This window comes from Cryptomeria japonica, chromosome 4 (assembly GCF_030272615.1).
Source record: "Cryptomeria japonica chromosome 4, Sugi_1.0, whole genome shotgun sequence".
NCBI lineage: Eukaryota > Viridiplantae > Streptophyta > Pinopsida > Cupressales > Cupressaceae > Cryptomeria > Cryptomeria japonica.
The window spans coordinates 669,261,278-669,282,148 of NC_081408.1; the positions used below are offsets into that span (position 1 = coordinate 669,261,278).

At 35.6% G+C, this 20,871-nt stretch overlaps 1 protein-coding gene across 2 annotated transcripts in view; it reads right to left on the reverse strand.

Annotated features, from left to right (window-relative positions):
- Positions 1 to 4,082: 4,082 nt before the first annotated feature.
- Positions 4,083 to 20,871, reverse strand: part of LOC131061835 (uncharacterized) — a 43,012-nt gene continuing 26,223 nt past the window's right edge. For both annotated transcript variants that reach the window (XM_057995676.2, XM_057995674.2), the window contains exon 3: positions 4,083 to 4,427. In XM_057995676.2, coding sequence (XP_057851659.1) covers positions 4,365 to 4,427 — 63 coding nt within the window. In that variant the 3' untranslated portion in view covers positions 4,083 to 4,364. The remainder of the gene's footprint in view (positions 4,428 to 20,871) is intronic.

The following is a 20,871-nucleotide window of genomic DNA, read 5'->3' on the forward strand; positions in this document are numbered from 1 at the left end:
AAGTATAATTTTAATATATTTTGGTTTTATTATAAATTTAATTTTTATGTTTTACTAAACATAGTTTTTTCACCAAACATCAAGTCTTCTATTCTACACATGGAAAAATAGTAAATTAGTGAAAAATGTCTAAAAAATATCTATGCAATAGGTATTTATTTTGTCATTTCAACAAACAAAAAAATGAATTTTGATACATACAAAACAAGTTAGTGTGATGACATACACTTATGCCTAAGTTATAATTGGTTTGACTTCAAAACTTAATTTAAAAACATGCAACAAAACATTGTGAAAGAAAATAAAAGAGTTAGATATTGGTGTTAAAAATCTATATAAAAAAAAAAAAGAATTTTATTCGTTGTATAAAAAAAGTTATGTAACAACATAAAAGTCATTTAAAAAAAATGTTTTTACAATTAAAAAAACAAGTTATTAGAAGTTATGTAATAAAATTACAATTTGGTATGGGAGGCTGAAGAATTACCTACAGAGATCAATTCCTAGGCACGGTTTAGTCCCAAATGGAAAGACGTGGCCTAAGCTAGGTGAAGTTGATGATGATTCTCTACAAGTTTTGGTTGTATGGGGTGTGGGTGTGAAGGTGGTAGAAGGGCATAAATAGGTGCAAGTGAGAATAAATTTCCTCGAGTGTTGGGCAGAGGGGGTGGTGACAGGAGACAACAGATGGCCATTCTCATTGGTGAAAGAGGAGGGCAAGGGTGCACTGGAAGAGGACGGGGAAGAGAACGAGGAAGGGTGAGATGGGCGATTGCAACTTGATATTTGGGTGGATAGTATTTCTACTTTATAGTCTATGGTATGTCTATAGTGGCTTTATTATATTTTGTTGATTAGCATAAAGGCTAGGTGGCTCTCTTCAAGTAGGCCAATCTTTTTGCCCTGGCCACCATTGTTGATGTAATTTTCTACGCTATCTACCTAGAAAGGGGCTATGGATGTATGACTTTCTTTTTTGAAAATTTAATATACAAGTGTGGCCCCAAAAGTGTCGTACAATTTAATGCCAATATATATATATATATATATATATATATATATATACAAATAAAATTCCACAAATCACTAATTCGCATCGTTTTCAAATTTTTAACAAATCAATGCCAATTTAAAAATATATATATTTATAAAATCTACAAACAAAATCCCACAAATCACTAATTGGCATCATTTTCAATTTTTTAACAAATCAATAGTTCGCATCATTTTCAAAGTTATGTCAAAAAATCATAATTATAATATAACTAATGCAACTTCAATAAAACGAAAAACATATTGTATTAAGAATCACTCAAAAGACCATGCAAATAATTATTTCTCAAATTGATATAAAACTTCACACCTTGTAATAATATTCACCTTCTCTAAGAACAACACATATAAGAGACCAAGAACTTCTAATTACTATAGATGTGCACTAAAATAAAGCATAAAATTAACCTTACCATAGACTTTGGTCACTAATTTTCCAACTATTTGCTTTGTGGATGAAATGTGTTGTTTCTTTAAACAGGAAAAACTATATATAATTTAAAAGAACACCACTTTCCTAATAATTTTGTTGTGAACATTATTTTAAATAAATATTTTGAATGTGTGTGTGTGTGTGTACAACACATTAAAACATTACAACTAAAACAAAATGAAAAATAACATAGAATATTATTCCAAACACTGCAAATAGTTGATATGGATGGAATCATGTAACTCATTAATTTTGTCCACTACATGTTCAACACTACATCATTGTCAAAAATGCTTGACTAGACTATAGACCATGTTACAGACTTGTGTTTTGTTGTTACTGATGTCAAACAATGTGGTCTGAATATGTTATGGTCCGTGACTTGTGTTTTGTTGTTATTGATATCAAACAATGTGGTCTGAATATGTTCTAGTCTATACATTTGTTGTATTGGATACAGTGTTGAGAAGTTGATTAGAGTATGGGTTGATATGGTTTTGATTCAGAAGTCGACATGTTTGGTTCTGTGTTTTGGTTACAGGTAGATTGCATTGGAAAGTGATTCGGTTAATAACAATTTATGCTTAACGATGAAGACAGTTGGAAGCATGTTCTAGATGGTCCAAATTTTGTCTGTTTTGGTCCGAACTCTCTCTTATTGGTGCAAGCTTTAGGTCATAATATCAAAATTAGATGTGTTATTTGTTTGGTCTGGTAATTCCATGAGAGATATCCTTTTGGTCCATTGCTGCACGTTGGATGTTGTTTTAGGACCAGTCTATGTTTCATGTTTTATATTTTTGGTCTGATTGTATACCTTGGGTTGGAAAAGTGTGTACACGTTACAATCTATCTTTTGGCCGACTTGGTGAGAATGTTTTTGTTTCGGTTGATATATATATATGATTACTTGTTGAAAAGAACAATGAAATATATGTAGATGTGAGATGCCAGCAAGTTTGTTGATAATGAATATGTGATGTGTGTAAGGATGTCAATGTGATTGCAGTGCAAAAGTAACAATGAGTGCAAGTGTTGTGATCCGAAAGGTCTAGTGATCTAGATGTTTTAGTGAGTGCAGTGTTGAGTTTTGACAGAGACTGTAATCAACATATAGAGATGCTTATATTTATACAGTTCATTTTCTAAAATTTGTAAGTTTGTATCTTGCCCTAAATGCAGTTAACTTCAAATCTGCAAGTCCTCTTTTTTATCTTACCCCATGAGCAGTTAGCCTTGATGTGCACGTCCGAAGCAGTTAGCTCTATCTTTTGTAATCATTTTCTTTATAGTGGATTATCTTGTTGGTTAACTCCCACCGTGGTTTTTTCCGGTTTGGGTTTTCTACGTATAAATCTTTGTTGTTCCTATGTGATTACTTATGTTGCTGCAATTTAATTCTTCTTGGTATGGTTAAATGGATTAAAATAATTAATTGTGTTATTGAAGTTCCGAAATTTAATTTATGTTGATTCACAACCCCCCACTCTCCACCCCCCCGCCTTATTCCCCTCCCCCTCAACATTGGGTGTGTGTTCAACAGACCAAACTTCTTACCAAAAAATTGCTTGTTTTTCAATCATATCATTAAAACTATTTATTTCAGTTTTTTTATTCTTTTTCTTCTTGTCAATGAATAAATGTCTGCTATTATTTTTTAAAGGAAATATATTACATTAATTTACAAAAAAAAAAAAGATATTATTTCATTTTTTAAGATTTAAAGCAACTTAATATGGATAATCTAAAAAGCTCTCTATTAGACTAGAACAAAATAATGGTGTGCAAACTTTGAGGCTGTAGACAGTAACTTTAGTTTATAAATATTACAATATGACAATTCATGATCCAACGACTAGTACTTCAGATGTATTACAAGCACTTCAAGAGAAGGGTTACATTTTATGAAAGTAACTGTTAAAAGTATAAAAAAATGAAAACATAAAAGAATTCTTCTACATGTATCTTGTTTATTTTTCTATTGTTCTTTGAATAGAAGATGCCTGCTATATCAAGTAATCACCAAAACATGTTAGAAAAATAAACCATGCTGTGAGGAAAAGTACATCGTAATTATGATGCTCTACAAACATTTATGTGAACCAAATTTAACTAACTTAGCAAAAGGCATTGGGTGAAGAAATATCATTAGACATCAGCTGTCATTAACTCATAGCATGTAGGTAAGATGATCAAATTAAAATTTCAGACACCCCAAATTCCATTGGTTAAGAATTGAGGTTCGACATTAGCCGCCATTCAATCAAACCATGAAGGTAAGATCAAAGTAAACCAGACACTGCAAATGTCATTGGGTGAAGAATTGAAATTAGACATTAGCTGTCATTAAATCAAAGTAAAATTTCAGACACTGCATATATCATTGGGTGAAGGATTGAAGATAGAAATATCTTTTGTCATTGAATTGTGAAGGATAAGTTCATACTGTTAACACGTTGAATGAAGAAAAGTACATGAAGAGTATTATTCCTATCATTAAATGAACTTGCAAAACACAACTAAAATTAACAGCAAAAGCTCTACTCTAATCCTTCACAATTCAAGGGAGAAATTTCGACTTAATATGATCTATTAATGCTTTAAATGTCAAGATAATTTTATTGATTGATTTTCCTAGTTAAATCATGTTAATACCCATAGCGAAATCTTTACCTTGCCTTCCAAATCAGAAAGATAATTCTTATCTCCTGTAATAGCATAAGCATCAAAGACAAGAAGCAACTCCGTATGCACAAAATAAAAGCACCTTCTGCTAACATGAATTCTAATTCAGAAAGGCGGTATAAAAAAACTAAAAAAAAACAAGATATCAAATAATCTTGATTTTTGACATGTTAAAAAAACGATTTGTAAGCTACTATTCTATTTGGGCTATACTATCTTTCTTTGCAGCTTCACGTTCTTGTCTCCTTCGCTCTCTCTGTAGGAAGAAAAACCAAAATTGTTAGCCAGGGTTCACTATTATCACCAACATCTAGTAGAAATCAATGCATGATGACAAGCTTTATAAAAAAATCAATTGTAAGAATGACAGTTACCAAAGACAATCCTGTACTGTCACAATTTATTCAATACTCAGCAATAAGGTAAAACTACAAGACGTGGAAAAAAACATATTCTTACACTTCAATGAAGTAAAGGAATGAAAGTCACAAGCCAGAACAGAATGAGCTAGACTAGTGCCATATGCATTATTTAGAGATTAGGTGAACTCACTACAAACCTAGAAGACAACTGACTTCTGAACAAGTTAGCCTCACCAAACTATCCATTTGACTTCATAGAGAAAACACAAGGAGAACGATTTTACTATGTTCCACAGCATTTTGGAACTTAGAATTTACAAGCATAGCTATAAATGACATCAAAATTCAAGCTTAGACATTCATGTAATGTACGAATTAATATTGAATGTAACATATTCATTGATTCAAATATCACAGCAATAAAAATTTGAAATTTCTGATTTCATTGTTTAATGTTTTCATTAAAACAAAAGGCCAAAAGGATAAAAAATCATAAATAAAAGTGTAATGAGAAAATACATTTCTTACAACAGTAAGCTCTCATTTGACAGATGCATGATTTCACTTTACAACTATATGCAATCAAGCTTTTGCTTAGTCCACACCTGTATACTCTCATTTTATAATTGTCTACTCTCCTACAGATGTATGTAATTATAAAAGTGCCCATTGATGAAAAGAGTAACAGCTGTATGTTGCCATTCAACAGGGGTACATTTTCGTTCCATAATTGTATGCAGTCATCCAACAACTGTAAGCTTTCATTCCCAAAGTTGCATTTGATCACACAATTCCACTGACGAAAGGAGTAACAAATGTATGCTGTCGTTATATTTTTGTTCTACAACTATATGCAATCATTCTACAGTCATACAGTTTCATTCTATGGCTGTATGCAGTCATTCAAAAGTTTTAGACTTTCTTTCAAATATTGTATGCAATCATATATTTGCTCTTTGTACAGTAGATTTTTTCCCCTAGATTTCAGACTGCTGGGGGCACATCTGATCATCCCCAAGACGGTTGAGGAATATCTCAGGTGTCCCCAGCCATCTGGGGGATGGTGGGATCCCGTTTATGTGGTCCCACTGTCTTGGGCATGCCAGGTGAAAGGGTGTGGGGGCAGAAATGCATCCCGACATAACATAGCAAATTTACAATGACAGATCATTCAACGTTCTATCATTTTGGAGGAAAACTGGGAGCATTCATCCAACTATGGGACAAGCTGTGAATAGGTTGTTCCTTCAAAATGAAGAAAATGTAGATCTACTTCCTCCAATATGCCCACACATCTAACAAACCTCATTTATCTATTGCATCTCATAAGAATTGTATGGAAAAATAGTATTCGAGTTTTTTTTTGGAATTTAACTTTGAAGCATGCATGCTATCTAGCAAATATGAGATGAACATGCAAGGATTGTATGCCTATGACAACAACATAATAGATTATCATCAAGTAGGTGGTTTATTGCAACGTATAAAATTATGTGATGTTTATCAAGATTCAACTACATACTTCTATGAGTCAAACTCATTGACCTGTATTTCACGAGTAGCAGTTCACAAACACCCATCTCTCATAAGCATGAATTGTCCACTTAACAAATAAGAGACGGGTTCTTGTGAAACACTAAAGAAATATGGATCAATGTGTTTGACTCAAAGAACTATGTAGTTAAATCCCGATAAAACATCACTTAATGATATATCATTACTTTGGAAATAATCATTGTTGCTAAGACTATGATGTAATTTTAAAAAGACACAAAACACAAGAGCATGCTAAGAGAAATATATGACTATTTAAAATACGGATGCATTGGAGCATATATAATGCACATGGTAGGAAAGTGTGATAATTAATTGCAATCCTAATGTACTAATGTTGATATAATGCACATGCTAGGAAAGTGTGATAGCTAATTGCAATCCTAATGTACTAATGTTGCATTTCCAACAATCTTGGAATGGATACTTGGATGCCGATGTTGTTGAGAAATATTATCACTTTATTATTAATTCTTCTTGTTGACATGGAATATTAGTTCTTGTGGCATTCACAAAGGAGGTGGAGCATAATGGTGGCAGTTTCAAACTCATTGAGTTCATTTACAGAACTTTCCCAATCCTAGGTGATAGGAGGGAGTTATGGAGCATCTTGTATTTATTAGGTTGGTCACATGCATGTTGGTGGAGGAAGGTAGACATCATTCTTGAGAGATTCCATTATTGTGATTTACAATTCTCGGAAGATGCTCTTCATGTGGTGCATGTGTTTTTTGCATTTTTGGTTGTACATTGTTTTGGCGAAACCGTATGTGGTTTTCCTCTCCCATTTTTCTATAAATTAAAGGCATGAGATAGTTGTTTTACAGGTTTACATGTGTTGTCCGATTGAAGAGAGAAGTGAGTTGTTTATGTATTCTTGTTCATTGAAGATTGATACCATCATGTCCCCTTCTCTTGTGTAGGATTAATGAAAACCCTTGGCATATTTCTCTCAATTTTCCTATAGGCTAATGACTTCGTGAAAAAGAGAAATAACTAGTATTTAATTTAAGTTGTCGAAAAGTATCTTTATGTTATAGTTTAGAAAAATGATGTATATTTAATTATTTAGAATGCCATTTTAAGTGAAATATAAAATCTCACTAGGCCCGATGTCCTAAAAGTGAGTGTTGAAAAAGACACTTTAATATTTTATAACTTTGAAGGAATAATAAAATAGAAAGAATATAATATTATGTTATTTTATTTCAAAAAAATTATAAAAGAAATTGCTTTCGACTTCTTGCTCATTCTATCAATTTCAATTCCCAATGACATAATTTTTTCTTTCTTTGTCTGAGGATGAAAACCTTTTCGTAAGATGGTTTTAGGGATGAAAACCCTCTTAGCTATTAAGTGTAGTTCTGCATAGGGACTGCCATTGTGATTCAACAGTTGATGATTTCTAGTTTTTAGTTGTTTGATGGAGGCACATGATATATTGCTAGGGGTTCCATTGGATTAGGAAGAGACAGTCTCTCATAGTGGCAGTGACTTAAACTCCGATTTTGATACAGTGTTAGGAGATGCTGATTAGGGACAGTGTAATGTCCCCTTTTTGAAATTGGATTTAATAATAAATAATAATGATAAAATTAAAATCTAAAAGGATAAAAAATATAAAATTTAAATTATAAATATAAAAGAATCAAATTAAACATATCCATAACTAAAATTTAGTTAAGTTTAATGAATGGTCAAAAGGCATCAAATGAAAAGTTGTGACTCCCTCAAACATGAGATATAAATGGGAGAAGAGAACTTCATTTGAAAGGGAGAGAAGGACGGAGTAAAAAAAGAAAGAATAGAAGATGTGTAAGAGGAATGAGAAGAAAATGAGAAATTGGTTCCTTCAATAAGCAGAAATGATGAAGGGTTGTGACTCTTTCAAAGAGTGGTTATTATGAAAGGTTGTGACCCTTGCAAAGGGCCAGACGTGGTGAAAAGGTGGGACTCTCCCTCACATTGGAGGATATAAAGTGGAGAAGTTTTTGTTTGAGAAGGAAGGATCCATGGAATAGAACAAAAATATCTGAAGCATTAGAAGCAGATTTAGGAGCAGACCTAAATCATAATTATAAGAAAATCTGGAAGAATGATATGAACATTTATCAAAGAGATCAGAACACACGCAAATCTGCAAACAATAAAAAGCAGGCATTGAAGGAAAAGAAGGGGAAACATTAAATCAATAATCACAGAATCAGACCCTGATGAAATAGAAAGGAATCTCATACACACATATGTATCTGCGTATAGGCAGCAGATCAGATTGATATAAACAGCATGCCTGTGCATTTAAAGAGGGAAACAACATCGAATTGAATCTATCCAAATTACCACAGCAGACTGAAAATACATAACCTGCAATAATTCTACTAGTATATTGGGCAAGATTTAGTGTCCTCCCAAAAGGGGACATTACAGACAGCTGCATATTTCCATATTTTTGTATTTTTGCATATTTCCATGTAAAGCACATGGTGTTAATGCTGATCAGATTTAAATAGTTGGTATTTTCAAATTTTATTAACACTTAGATATTAATTTAATCCTGATAATATATTACTTGTTGAGACATGGACCAGCTAGGACTCGAACCTAGGACCTTCCATAAGCTGCTGGAGTGCTCTACCACTGAGCTACTGGCCCCTCTTGGACCAGTCCATCGTCGGTCCGGGTGTGGCTTATTTCCAACACCAACACCCCCCCTTAAGCCACACCTCTTGCGTGCTTGGGGCTCCTAGCTTGGACCTAGCTTTGATACCATGTTAAGTTCTTTCAAAATTCTGTGATCAAAATAGAAGAGATGGAGATATGATCTGAAAGTTGTATTTTATCTACTATAGCGTGTTTTAAAGATGCACCACACTTATCAATTTCGGTGTGTACATCCTCCTCAATGTAAGCATGCTATATAAGTGGATGAGGGGTTACGTAGTGAAGAGATATGTCTTCCCACGTGGGAAGACACATCTCTTCCCTACGTGCCTCTCACCACAGTATATAAACTAGTCACCGTTTACTTACCCGATTGGAAGGAGTGCGACTTGTTTGAGAATCGCTTTACCACCCGATACCATGAACGGTGTAACCGTTGGTCAAACGCGATAAGTTAACTTTGGTTTTATTTATCATTAGTTAACGTTAACATATTAGTATATGTAATCAAATTAATATATATATATAGGAAGCATGAAATAGTACGACCGACGTTACAAAATTAACACTCCCTCTTAACTAGGGAGGACACATTTCATGTTAGAGAAAACATCACAATTCATCCATTGATTGTGAAGAGAGGAGATATCACACCATAGTGATATTCAAAGATATGGTTCAACAATGAATATCAAGTCTCATGATACTCACCATAGCTCATACTTATCAAGTAAGGTATGTGCATTGGCATCAAGTCACATGATATCCATCAAGATAGTTAAATTGATAATTGTAAAATTGTCACCTTACAATATCAATTTGAAACAAGTGTTCATTATTGAAAAGTTGTCACCCTTCAATAATGTTCACAGAAGGCCCATGCAGTCATGGAGTCACACACATGACAAATAAAAGAGTTTACACACTAAACATCTTTAAATATATTAGTATATCAGAATAAATGAGACTATCTCTCAAAATTAAATAGCATTTTTAACCATACCAAGTTTATCTCTAAAGTGTTCAATCTTGATCCTGGAGAGAGGCTTGGTAAGAATGTCTGCAATTTAATCACCTGTACTAATATAATTCAGTCGGATCACATTCCTTTCCACCATATCTCGAACATAGTGATAAGGAATCTCAATGTGTTTAGACCTGTCATGAAATACTGGATTCATTGAAAGCTTGATGCAACTCTGATTGTCACAGTAGATGATAGTAGGATTTACGGGCTAACCAAACAATCCTACAAGCAATTTCCGGAGCCATACAGCTTCTCTTGCTCCCATAGAGGCTGCAATGTATTCAGCTTCTATAGAACTCTAAGCAACTGAAGACTGTTTTCTACATATCCATGAGATCATTCCTGATCCTAAACTGAAGCAACATCCTGATGTGCTTTTCCTGTCAACTATGCTTCCAGCCCAATCAGAATCAGTGAATCCATGTAGGTCAAGTTCTACATGTTTATATTTCAAACCAAAACCAATAGTTCCTCGAAGATATCTCAGAATATGCTTTGCAGCAACAAGATGTATTTCCCTGGTTTCACACATGAACTGACTTAGTGCATTTACAGCATAACATATATCAGGTCTTGTGTTTACCAAATACATCAGAGATCCAATAATCTGTCTGTAGAGTGTAGGATCTGCAAACTCTGATTCTGCAGCTGTTTCCTTTAGCTTGTGCAGATTTGTCTCCATAGGTGTGGTCATGGATCTACAATCCAACATTCTAAATCTCGAGTATATCAATGGTGTATTTTCCTTGATTAAGGATTATACCATCTGCCTGCTGCCAAACTTCCAATCCAAGGAAGTAATGAAGAATTCCTAAATCTTTCATATCAAACTCAGAGGCTAATTCTTTCTTACATCGAGAAATACAATTATCCTCTCCTGTGATTAGTAGATCATCAACATAAAGAATAAGAATTAATAATTCACCATTGATTACCTTGTAGTAGAGATTTGGATCTACTTCATTCTTGAAAAACCCTAATTCCAAGAGATAGTGATCAATTCTTTCATACCATGCTTTGGGGCTCGTTTCAATCCATAAAGAGCTTTTTTTAATTTGCAAACATGTGATTCAGCCTTATGAATCACAAAACCTTCAAGTTGCTCCAAACAAACTTCTTCTTCAATCTTACCATTCAGAAAAGTAGTCTTGACATCGATTTGATGGACTTTCCATCCTTTAGATGCTGCAATAGCCAAAACTGCTCGGACAAAAGTGTATCTAGCAACAGGAGCAAATGTCTCTTCATAGTCAATACCTTCTTTTTGTGAGAAACCTCTGGCAACAAACCTTGCTTTGTGCTTCTCAATGCTGCCATCTACTGCATGTTTGATTTTGAAGAGCCATTTAGAAGATACCACATATTTGCCTTTAAGCCTAGGCACAATATCCCAGACATCATTTTTCAGAATTGACTGATACTCTTCTAACATAGCATCTTTCCAAACTTGATGCTTGAGTGCATCTCCAACACAGGAAGCTTTTTGCATCAATGATCTCACTCATCAAGGTAGTATAACTGGAAAATAGGTTAGGTCTCTTACTTTCTCTGAAGGTCCCCTTTGGAGCAACATAATTTTCAGCTTCTTGAAGCATATTTTTAGCCCAAAGTGGTCTCTTCCTAGTTTCGGGATAATTTTCTTCTAAAGGTAAGCCTTGAACTTCATGCTCAGCATCTTCAGGGGTCTCCCTCTGAATCTCAGGGGTGGAATCCTCATCCAAGCTTGTAGGAGGATCTTGGTGTTCTAATTCATTAGAGCTTTTGGACCTCCTGAATGCTATGTCTTCCTCAAAGATGACATCTTTGCTTAGTTCAATTTGTCTTTGACCAAGTATGTATATTCTGTAGGCTTTAGAGGTTTCACTGTACCCAACAAATACTCCTTTCTTTCCAAAAGGTTCTAACTTTGACCTCTTTTCTTTGGGGACATGAATATAGATTGGACACCCAAAGATCCGGAAATGACTTATGTCAGGTTTGTTACCGGTAAAGGCTTCTTCAGGGGTTTTATTGTCAAGAAGAGAATGAGGACATCTATTTTGAATGTACACAGCTGCCCTAGATGCTTCAGCCCAAAATGAGGTTTCTATATTTTGGTCAAACAACATAGCCCTAACAGCTTCTACTATAGTCCTATTCTTTCTTTCAGCTACCCCATTTTGTTGTGGGTTATAAGGTACAGTTAACTCCCTCTTAATCCCAACATTTATACAATAATCTTTAAATATATCAGAAGTGTATTCCCCCCCATTGTCTGTTCTTAAGGTTATGATTTTCTTACCTGTCATATTTTCTGCAAGAGCTTTGAATTCCTTAAATTTAGAAAGGATTTCTTCAGACTCTTTGTACCTCAAAAAATATATCCAGGTCTTCCTAGAATAATCATCTACAAATATTACATAATATAAAAATCCCCCTAATGAGGGTACAAACATGGGTCCACATAAATCAGAATGAACTAATTCTACTACATTTTTGGATTTACTGTTGCTAGAATTAAAAGACCCTTTAGTATTCTTTCCCAAGGCACACCCTTTGCAAGCTCCTTCAGATTTTTGACTTAGCTTGGGTAAGCCGATCACCATCTTCTCTATCTTAGGTAGGGCATGGAAGTGAAGGTGCCCTAATCTTCTGTGCCAAAGTTCATTCAAATTTGGAGTCACATGAATCAAGGCTAGAGGTGGAGTGGTGCAAAGTCTGTAGAGGCTCCCTTGTCTTACTCCAATGGTGTGGGCTTTCTTGATGGTGGAGTTCTTTGGCCAAGCAAGTACCTTTCCTTCCATAAAGGTTAATCTGTAACCCTTATCTTCAAGTGCAGAAACTGAGACAAGGTTTCTCTTTATACCAGGTACAAATAGAACTCCAGTCAGCTGTAGGGATATGCCTGACTTTAGGTTGATATTGCAGGTTCCTATTCCCATAACTGGATAATTTGAGTCATCACCAATTGTCACTTCTTCATTTGAACTTTCCACAAGTGTATCTAGGTGCTCACGAAATGCAGTGATGTGTCGAGATGCTCCGTTGTCAATCACCCATGTGTTGAAACTAGAGGTGACTTGACTAGAGAGGGCTGAGTAGAAGACTAGCTTCTCGGAATTACTCCCTTTCTTAATTTCTGCCATTGAAGCTTGTTGTTTGATCATGTCTGGACACTTCATTGCATAGTGCCCATATTGGTCACATCTGAAACATTGTACTTCAGAAATGTCTCTCTTCTTCTTTGAAGACCTCTTCCCATTTGAGTTGTTGTCCCTCTTTCTCTTAAAGTTCTTCTTCTTTCCTTTCTTGTGGGAATTAGAGTTTAGAACTTGAATGTCGTCATTACCATTGTTTTGTTTTATTCCTCTTGTGACAAGCTGAGATTCCTCTTGAATGCAATCGGTTTTCAATCTATCAATTATTCCTCTTGTGACAAGCTGAGATTCCTCTTGAATGCAATCGGTTTTCAATCTATCAAACTTAGAAAATTTAGTTCTAGCACTGATTCCTTGAATAAACGATTCCCATGAGGTAGGAAGTCCATTTAGGGCCATCATAGCAAGTTCTTTGTTGTCTACTAGATGTCCAATAGTGGATAGTTGATCCCTAAGCTCAGTGATCCTCAAGAAATAGGATGTAATTGTTTCTCCTTTATTCATCTTTATATGGTGTAGTTGATTCTTTAGGGTGAGAGGCCTGCTAGTGTTGTTGATTTCATAAATGTCAGCTAGTGCTTTGAACATCTGAAAGGCCGTCTCATATTTAGAAATAACTGGTACAATGTGGTCTCTTACTAAATCCACAATTATCTTAAGGGCCTTCTCACTGTCCTTGCTCCACTGAATTTTCTCTGTATCATCAGAGGGTTCAGGAATTTCACTTTTGACATGGGAGTCAATTTTATTTTCTTTCAAAACAAGCATGATCCTGAATTTCCAAGATACAAAATTTGATGCTCCATCTAATCTATCTTCAAAGCTAACTCCGGTTGCCATTAGGATTATGGGAATGTGATCTTAGTAAGAGCTTGGTGAAAGTTTATGAGATCATTACAGAATTTTAATATGATCTTCCTTAACTTCGCTCTGATACCATGTTGAGACATGGACCAGCTAGGACTCGAACCTAGGACCTTCCGTACGCTGCTGGAGTGCTCTACCACTGAGCTACTGGCAACTCTTGGACCAGTCCATCATCGGTCCGGGTGTGGCTTATTTCCAACACCAATATTACTGATATCTTAATAATTTCAGATTGCAATATAATGTCGATCTTATTTACTGTTGTATTTATCAGAATTTCTCAATGCTGATTTTACAGTATATCGAACTATCCAAGTTCGTATATGACGGACTTCTCACACTACAGATCGCTCTATCTTCTCTCACAATATTCTCCGCTTCAATCACTAATCTTGAGTATACTTAATATCAACTTTCGTATGTTGACTGCTCTCTATATTGTTCGTTGTGTACCTCACCAGACCGAATGTGATATGGTTGATATTATATAGGCTCGGTGGTCAACATAGAATCACAACTCTATGTGAAACTGACACGGTTCCACATAGAGTCGTGACTCCTATGTGGAGCCATGTTTATCAATAACATTGATCAACGTATAACCAAACAATATGCAATCGGTATAATTAGTGTAACCGATAATATGTTATGATAACAATATTTAATCATTGCATATAAAGATCAGTATACTAATACAATCGATGCTATGTCTAATCAGTAATAGTTTTTATAAAACTATTACTGATTATATATAGGATCAATGAAATATAAAATCTGATTGTCATATCAATGATTAAATCGATCATCATATAATATTGTAATCTGTGATCAGAATGCTAATCTGCAGTGAAGTACGATCAAGGATAGGAATAAGGAATAATCATACAAATGTTTAAGGCCATTAGGCCAATTAGACATTTGAACGGTTAGATTCATCTGACTGTTGCTACATAACTTCAACACTCCCTCTTAGCAAGGGAGGAATTCCTTCTATCCTTCAATAAGTTATAACACCTTGTTGTGAACACAATAGCTCCATTTATTGTGTGAGAGAAAGATATCACCTCACTGTGATATCAAGAGTTAATGGCATATCCACGGATATCACGTCTCATGATATCCACCTTAGTGGCAAATTTAAGGATATTGATTCATGGCATGTCCACGGATATTACGTCACATAATATCCACCATGAACATCTCTGTTAGTAACATCATCTAGCATGGCATATCCACGGATATCATTTCTCATGACATCCTGTTGACGTGTATTTTGTACACAATCATACACAGAATAAAATACCTAAAGGCATCTTATCCTCTCTTGAGAAAATAGTCTCTAACTGCTGAAGATTCGCGTAAAGGATCAGTTAGGTAGACTCCAAGGTTCTTTTAGTGGGGTCTCCACGTGTGGACAAGCTCCAGTGGTATGATGTGATTTGCTGGAATCACAAGGGGACTTACATTGAACTTCCGATCTGCTTTGCTGGACACAGGCTCTTACTAACTTAGATTAAAAAAAAGGAAAAAAGGATAAGGGCGAAAAGAGGATCTAATCCTAATACTAAGAATGTAGGAGCAATGATTTGATTTTTGACAAAACTCTAACTAGATCTTGTTTTGACATCAATGGAACATCTACACAAGACTAGTGCGATCTTCTAAGGGAGCTTTATGATGTTCAAATCATCACCGCAGGCATAGATACCATCCAAGTTGATGCATATCAATGAAGAGGCGACAAATTGAAATTGAGCTTAAGCTGAATGATTCCAGTTGACTACGCAAGGCAAGTCTGCAATCAACAAACTGCTAGTAGTATGGATGTACGAATTCCACCATCAATCAATCACCTTTCCTCCATTCATCTAATTATCTACCATCTAAGATTGAAGACTTCAACAAGAAACCATGCAAATTGCAAGAAAACGACATATTTCACCATTACTTCAATGAAAATGGAGTTTGTTTACAATCAATGGCAACAATTTCTTGCCTTGTCCTCCTATTCTACTCTAATTGCTATTCTATCAACTATATTCTAACTCTTCCAACTATTTACAACTCTCTCTAATCTTCTAAAAATTCCCTCTTACAAAATGAAATGCCTGGGCTTATATAGTGCCCACAATACAATTTGATGGCTTAGATCAATTCAAGATCAATGGCCAAGATTTTACAATGAAAACCCTAATTAGGGTTTGTTACAACCATTACATAACATTTAATGCTTGACCAATGATAAAATTGTATTCCTTGGACACATGTCCCTTTTAGAAAAATCGACCAATGGATAGCCGGGGTAGGTACATCGGAGTTTGTGCCACCTTCCATGAGTTAAGTACATTGAATCTGGACATGCTGAGATGGACTTCACTGATTGGAGAAATGATGACTAGGACGCCACCTCATTTGACACTTGGAACTTGGTGGATATTCATCTTGATATTGTTGAGAAACTCGCTTTAATTAATTCCTCTGGATCTATTTTGCTTCTTCAACGAGCCCTTGTTCTAACTCCTTGCGTCCTTGATGTGCAGGAAGATGATGTACCTCGCCTTGGAACGCTGGATTGCCCTTGATGATGTTAGTCCAAAGAAGGTCGTCCATTTCCTGGCTTGATCGTCCTGGCGAAGACCGTCCTGGCGAAGACCGTCCTTGATCCGGCTTGATTTTCCTTGAAGAGACCTCCATTTGACGCCTCACTAGAGAGCTAACTCTAGAATGCAAAATGAGGAATTTGCCTAGGCAAAAATCAAAATTCGATAGTCTTGATGTGATCTTCAAAAGAATGTTCCTCTTATCAACTTCGTCACCCTTCAAGTCTTGGACGTGATCTCCTCTTCAAGTTAGCAATTTCGCCACCCTTTGGATTTCAACGTGATCTTCAATTGCACCTTTGACGTGGTCCTAAATGGATCTCCAAGTTCACCCTTGACAAATCGCTCCACTGAAATCTCCAAAATATCGCACCACTCTAGATAATATTAGCGCCACCTTTGGTTTGAAATTCGCACTCCATACTTGAAATACTTCGCACCTCCTTCCTTCTCCTCAAGATCGCATGTAGAAAGCAAGAAATGATTATGTGAAAATGATTGTTTTCACCCTCCATATATAGTGCTTGCACCTTTTCATCCCTTAGGCCGACTTGAGGATATAAAACAATTTTTTAAATGATTTTTAAATGATTTAGCAAGGCCGACCTCCAAGTATAGCGCTTCAATTCGATTTTTTCTATTAATTAATTAATTAATTAAATGCCTTTCGTTTTTTAATTTGTAAATTTTGATTTTTAATAAAGGCAAAATAATTAATAAATGTCAAACGCCATATTAAATGCTAATTAAATTAGATTTTCAATTTTATCGAACTTAGCATTTAAGGAAAATTTGAAATGTTTATTTGGCACCAAAATTATAAAAATGAAAGGGACGTACCTCATCGCTCTGGTCCCTTGGAGAGGGACAGGAGCGATTTTGCTCTTATGGGCCTCATTTCACTTCATCACCTTCGAAAATTATATTCAACGGATTCGTAATGCCTCCTTTCATTCAATCATGCCTTGAGATCGGTTGAAATTTGGTGAGAAAATCATCTACAACAAAAATCGCTCTGGTCCCTTGGAGAGGGACAGGAGCGAACTTAAACATTTTGGTCCTTTGATGGCATTTGGTAATCTTCAATTTGTCTTAAACGCGTTCATCTCGCCTCCTTTCTTGCCTTCGAACATAAAATTTGCTTGGTCTTTGTTCAGGACGTACCCTATGAAGAACTTCGCTCTGGTCCTTCAGTGAGGGACAGGAGCGAAATTGACCCTCTAGGCAAAACTTCATCATTTCATTGTTTTTGATCAAGTCTGGATGCTCTATCATGCTCATTTCGTCCTTCACAATGCCTTTGATGTCTCGATTCGTCCAAACAAGGTCAGGAATGGCTCAACTAAGCATTTTCGCTCTGGTCCCTTGGTGAGGAACACGAGCGATTCGCCTTGGTCCCTTGGAGAGGGACACGAGCGCATTTCGCTCTGGACCCTTGGAGAAGGACACGAGCGAAATTTGACTTTTCGCACTCTCAATCAGGACAATTTTAATGGAATATAACATTTAAGTATAAGAGATTGGAGGTTTTTTCAGTTTCCAGACTTAGTCAAACTCAGGATCAGGGCATTCCAGACTTAGCCAAATTTCAGGATCAGGACCTTACTCAAGCCGGACTTGCTACCCTGTTGATCTCCCCGACAGCACTTCAAGTTATATTCATTTGATAAAATGTACCTCTTTGGACCTTCTCACATCGTCAAGACGTTAAAATCTTGCAAGGACAAAGCAAAATTGGATTTGTAGCTCCGGTCCTTCACTGAGGGACAGGAGCGATTTAGGCAATTAGCACTGTTATGGATGTCCCAAAAATCTTCAATTTATATTCAACGCATTTATCTCATGTTTTTCCTTGTTTTTGAACGTAAACTTGCCTTGACCTTTGTCTGGATTTTGCATAATGAAGGAAATCGCTCTGGTCCCTGGGAGGGGGACGAGAGCTACAAGGTACCTCGCCCTGGTCCCTTGGAGAGGGACAGGAGCGATTTGGTCAATATAGGTCATTCTCCTTCGTTTTTGCACCTCAAATTATATTCATTTGGCAAAGCATCTTCCTTTGGACGTCCTCAAATCATTAAGTCATCAAAATCTTGCAAGGACAAGGCGAAATTTGAATTGTAGCTCCGGTCCTTCACTGAGGGACAGGAGCGATTTTCCTCCTGGAGGCATTTCTGTGCTCATGAAAATCTTCAATTTATATTCAATGGAAAGATCTCGCCGTTCTCCATCACTTCAAACGTAAAATTTGTCTGGACTCTGCAAGAATGATGAGATATTTGAGATTGAGCTCCTGTCCTTCACTGAGGGACAGGAGCGATTTTGCTCCTACAGGCCAAAATATCATGATTTTACACATTTTATCACTTCACAAGGCGAAAACAAATCATTTGAAATGCCTAGGATCAAAATTCAAAAAAGTCAAAATTTGGTCAAAAATATTCAATTGGACAAAAATTCACATTTCATCTTCAACACTTAGACAAATTTAAGCTCTGCATCAACATTCCAATTGAAAATTAGACCATTCTGGCGAATTCATTTCATTCAAAATTTGCATTCTAGAAAAGGAAACTCAAAAGCCCTCAAAAAAACGACTGGATTTTGGTCCGAAAAGACGGTAATTAGAACCCTAAGGCTTGACCCTAAATCCAGACAACTAACAAACTAACAAAACCCTAGAAAAAGCAAAGCGAAAACGAACAAAATGAGCAAAAAAACATGGGTCCCCATTTGCAATGGGGCGATGTGTGAAAACGTCACAACACATCCACCATGAGCAAATATTACTTAGAGATGACAACCATCATGACATGTCCACTGATATCACATTTCATGATATCCATCATGATGGTAAGATCAATATTGTTAAATCGCCACCTTACAATAAAGATCAGAAATACAAGTGTCCATTATTGAGAGATCGTCACCTCTGAATAATGTTCACAGGGGCTCATCCAGCACTAAACCAAAATTGTCATGGAGTCACACACATGACATCGACCATGAACCATATCAGAGGGTGTAGATAAGGGCTTTCTCCTTAAGTCTCTCTCAAAGAGAAATGCAATCACAAGAGTTTACACTTTAAAACATCTTTTGAAAAGACGAATACATTAGTGAATAGCATACCTTTCCACCATGTCTCTAAAATAGTGATACTTGATCTCCACGTGCTTTGACATTTCATGAAATACAAGGTTGGAGTCTGCATCACTCTTGGTGTATTCCAAGCTCATCAAGTATTCATCTATCCAGAAATATCATGACTTAGGAGTCAGTATAAAGGGCCTTTCAGTCTACATGGGACTCCATCCCATGAATCATAATCTTTTGACTGATCACTAAAGGAATCATCTCGACATAGTCCACTCCCTCTGAATCAATATGACCAAGATTGTCAAATATCAATCGAAGCATATCTTCTTATTTTCTCCCTCTGTCACGGAAGCATCCCTTGCTCACATGGACCCAATAAAAGATGTCTAGCTAATTTTTCACTGAATTAGTAAACAGGGTATAATAACATAAGTTATCTGTGTCTAGTCTAATTTTTCACTGAATTAGTAAACAGGGTATATAACATAGTGTATCCTTAATGGACAGATATTATTCAGTAGTCGTTAAAGGGTTTAATTTAATTCTATCCATAAAAATTTTCAGAGGCCATAAAAGGATTCACCAACTCTCCATCATCCCTTGACGGATAAATATCAATCACCCAACTCTCCATCCTCCCTTGATGGATAAATATCAATCAGAAGTCATTAAAGGCCCCATTTAATGCTCCTCTATCCATAGAAGTTTCTCTAATTATTAATAGATAATAATTAGTTGAGATCTCATTCTTCACGCATATACAAAAGTTGAGAAAATCCTCCATTCAATTCTTTATCTGTATCCCATTCTTTATTTATAGAAATTTAAGTCAATAAAAATTGCTAAGAATGTTGTTGTATCCCATTCTTCATTTGTAGAAATTTAAGTTAATAACAATTTCTCCGACTGCCGCTGCCTCTAGTACTGATCAGTTTCTGGATTCCGGATTCCACTGCATAGGAATAATGCTCAATTTCTCGATGAAGAATTCTCAATTTCTGGATGGATCCAAAAGATTACCTAAAGTTCTCAAATATAACTATACTCTGGAAATCTAATCTCTTCAGTTATTAGATCTCTGGAAATCCACTTAACCTTCATCCATATAAAGACGTTCACCGAATTCTTCCACCCATATAATTAAAGGAAGAGAAGCCATGATTAAATTATACAAGGCCCTTCACAAGGAAATTTTAAGCAGACTATCAGGATTCAATTGCCCTCACATCCATTCATCTTCACATAAATATATAAACAATTTACTTCACATTCATTTTACAGTTTTATATCCGATCGTCCACAAAGACCACTACATTTTCATTAAATGTCGCTGATAATTATCAATTTGCTAGTATTGGAGTTGGCCGATTTTTAATATCGTATCATTGTTAGTAGT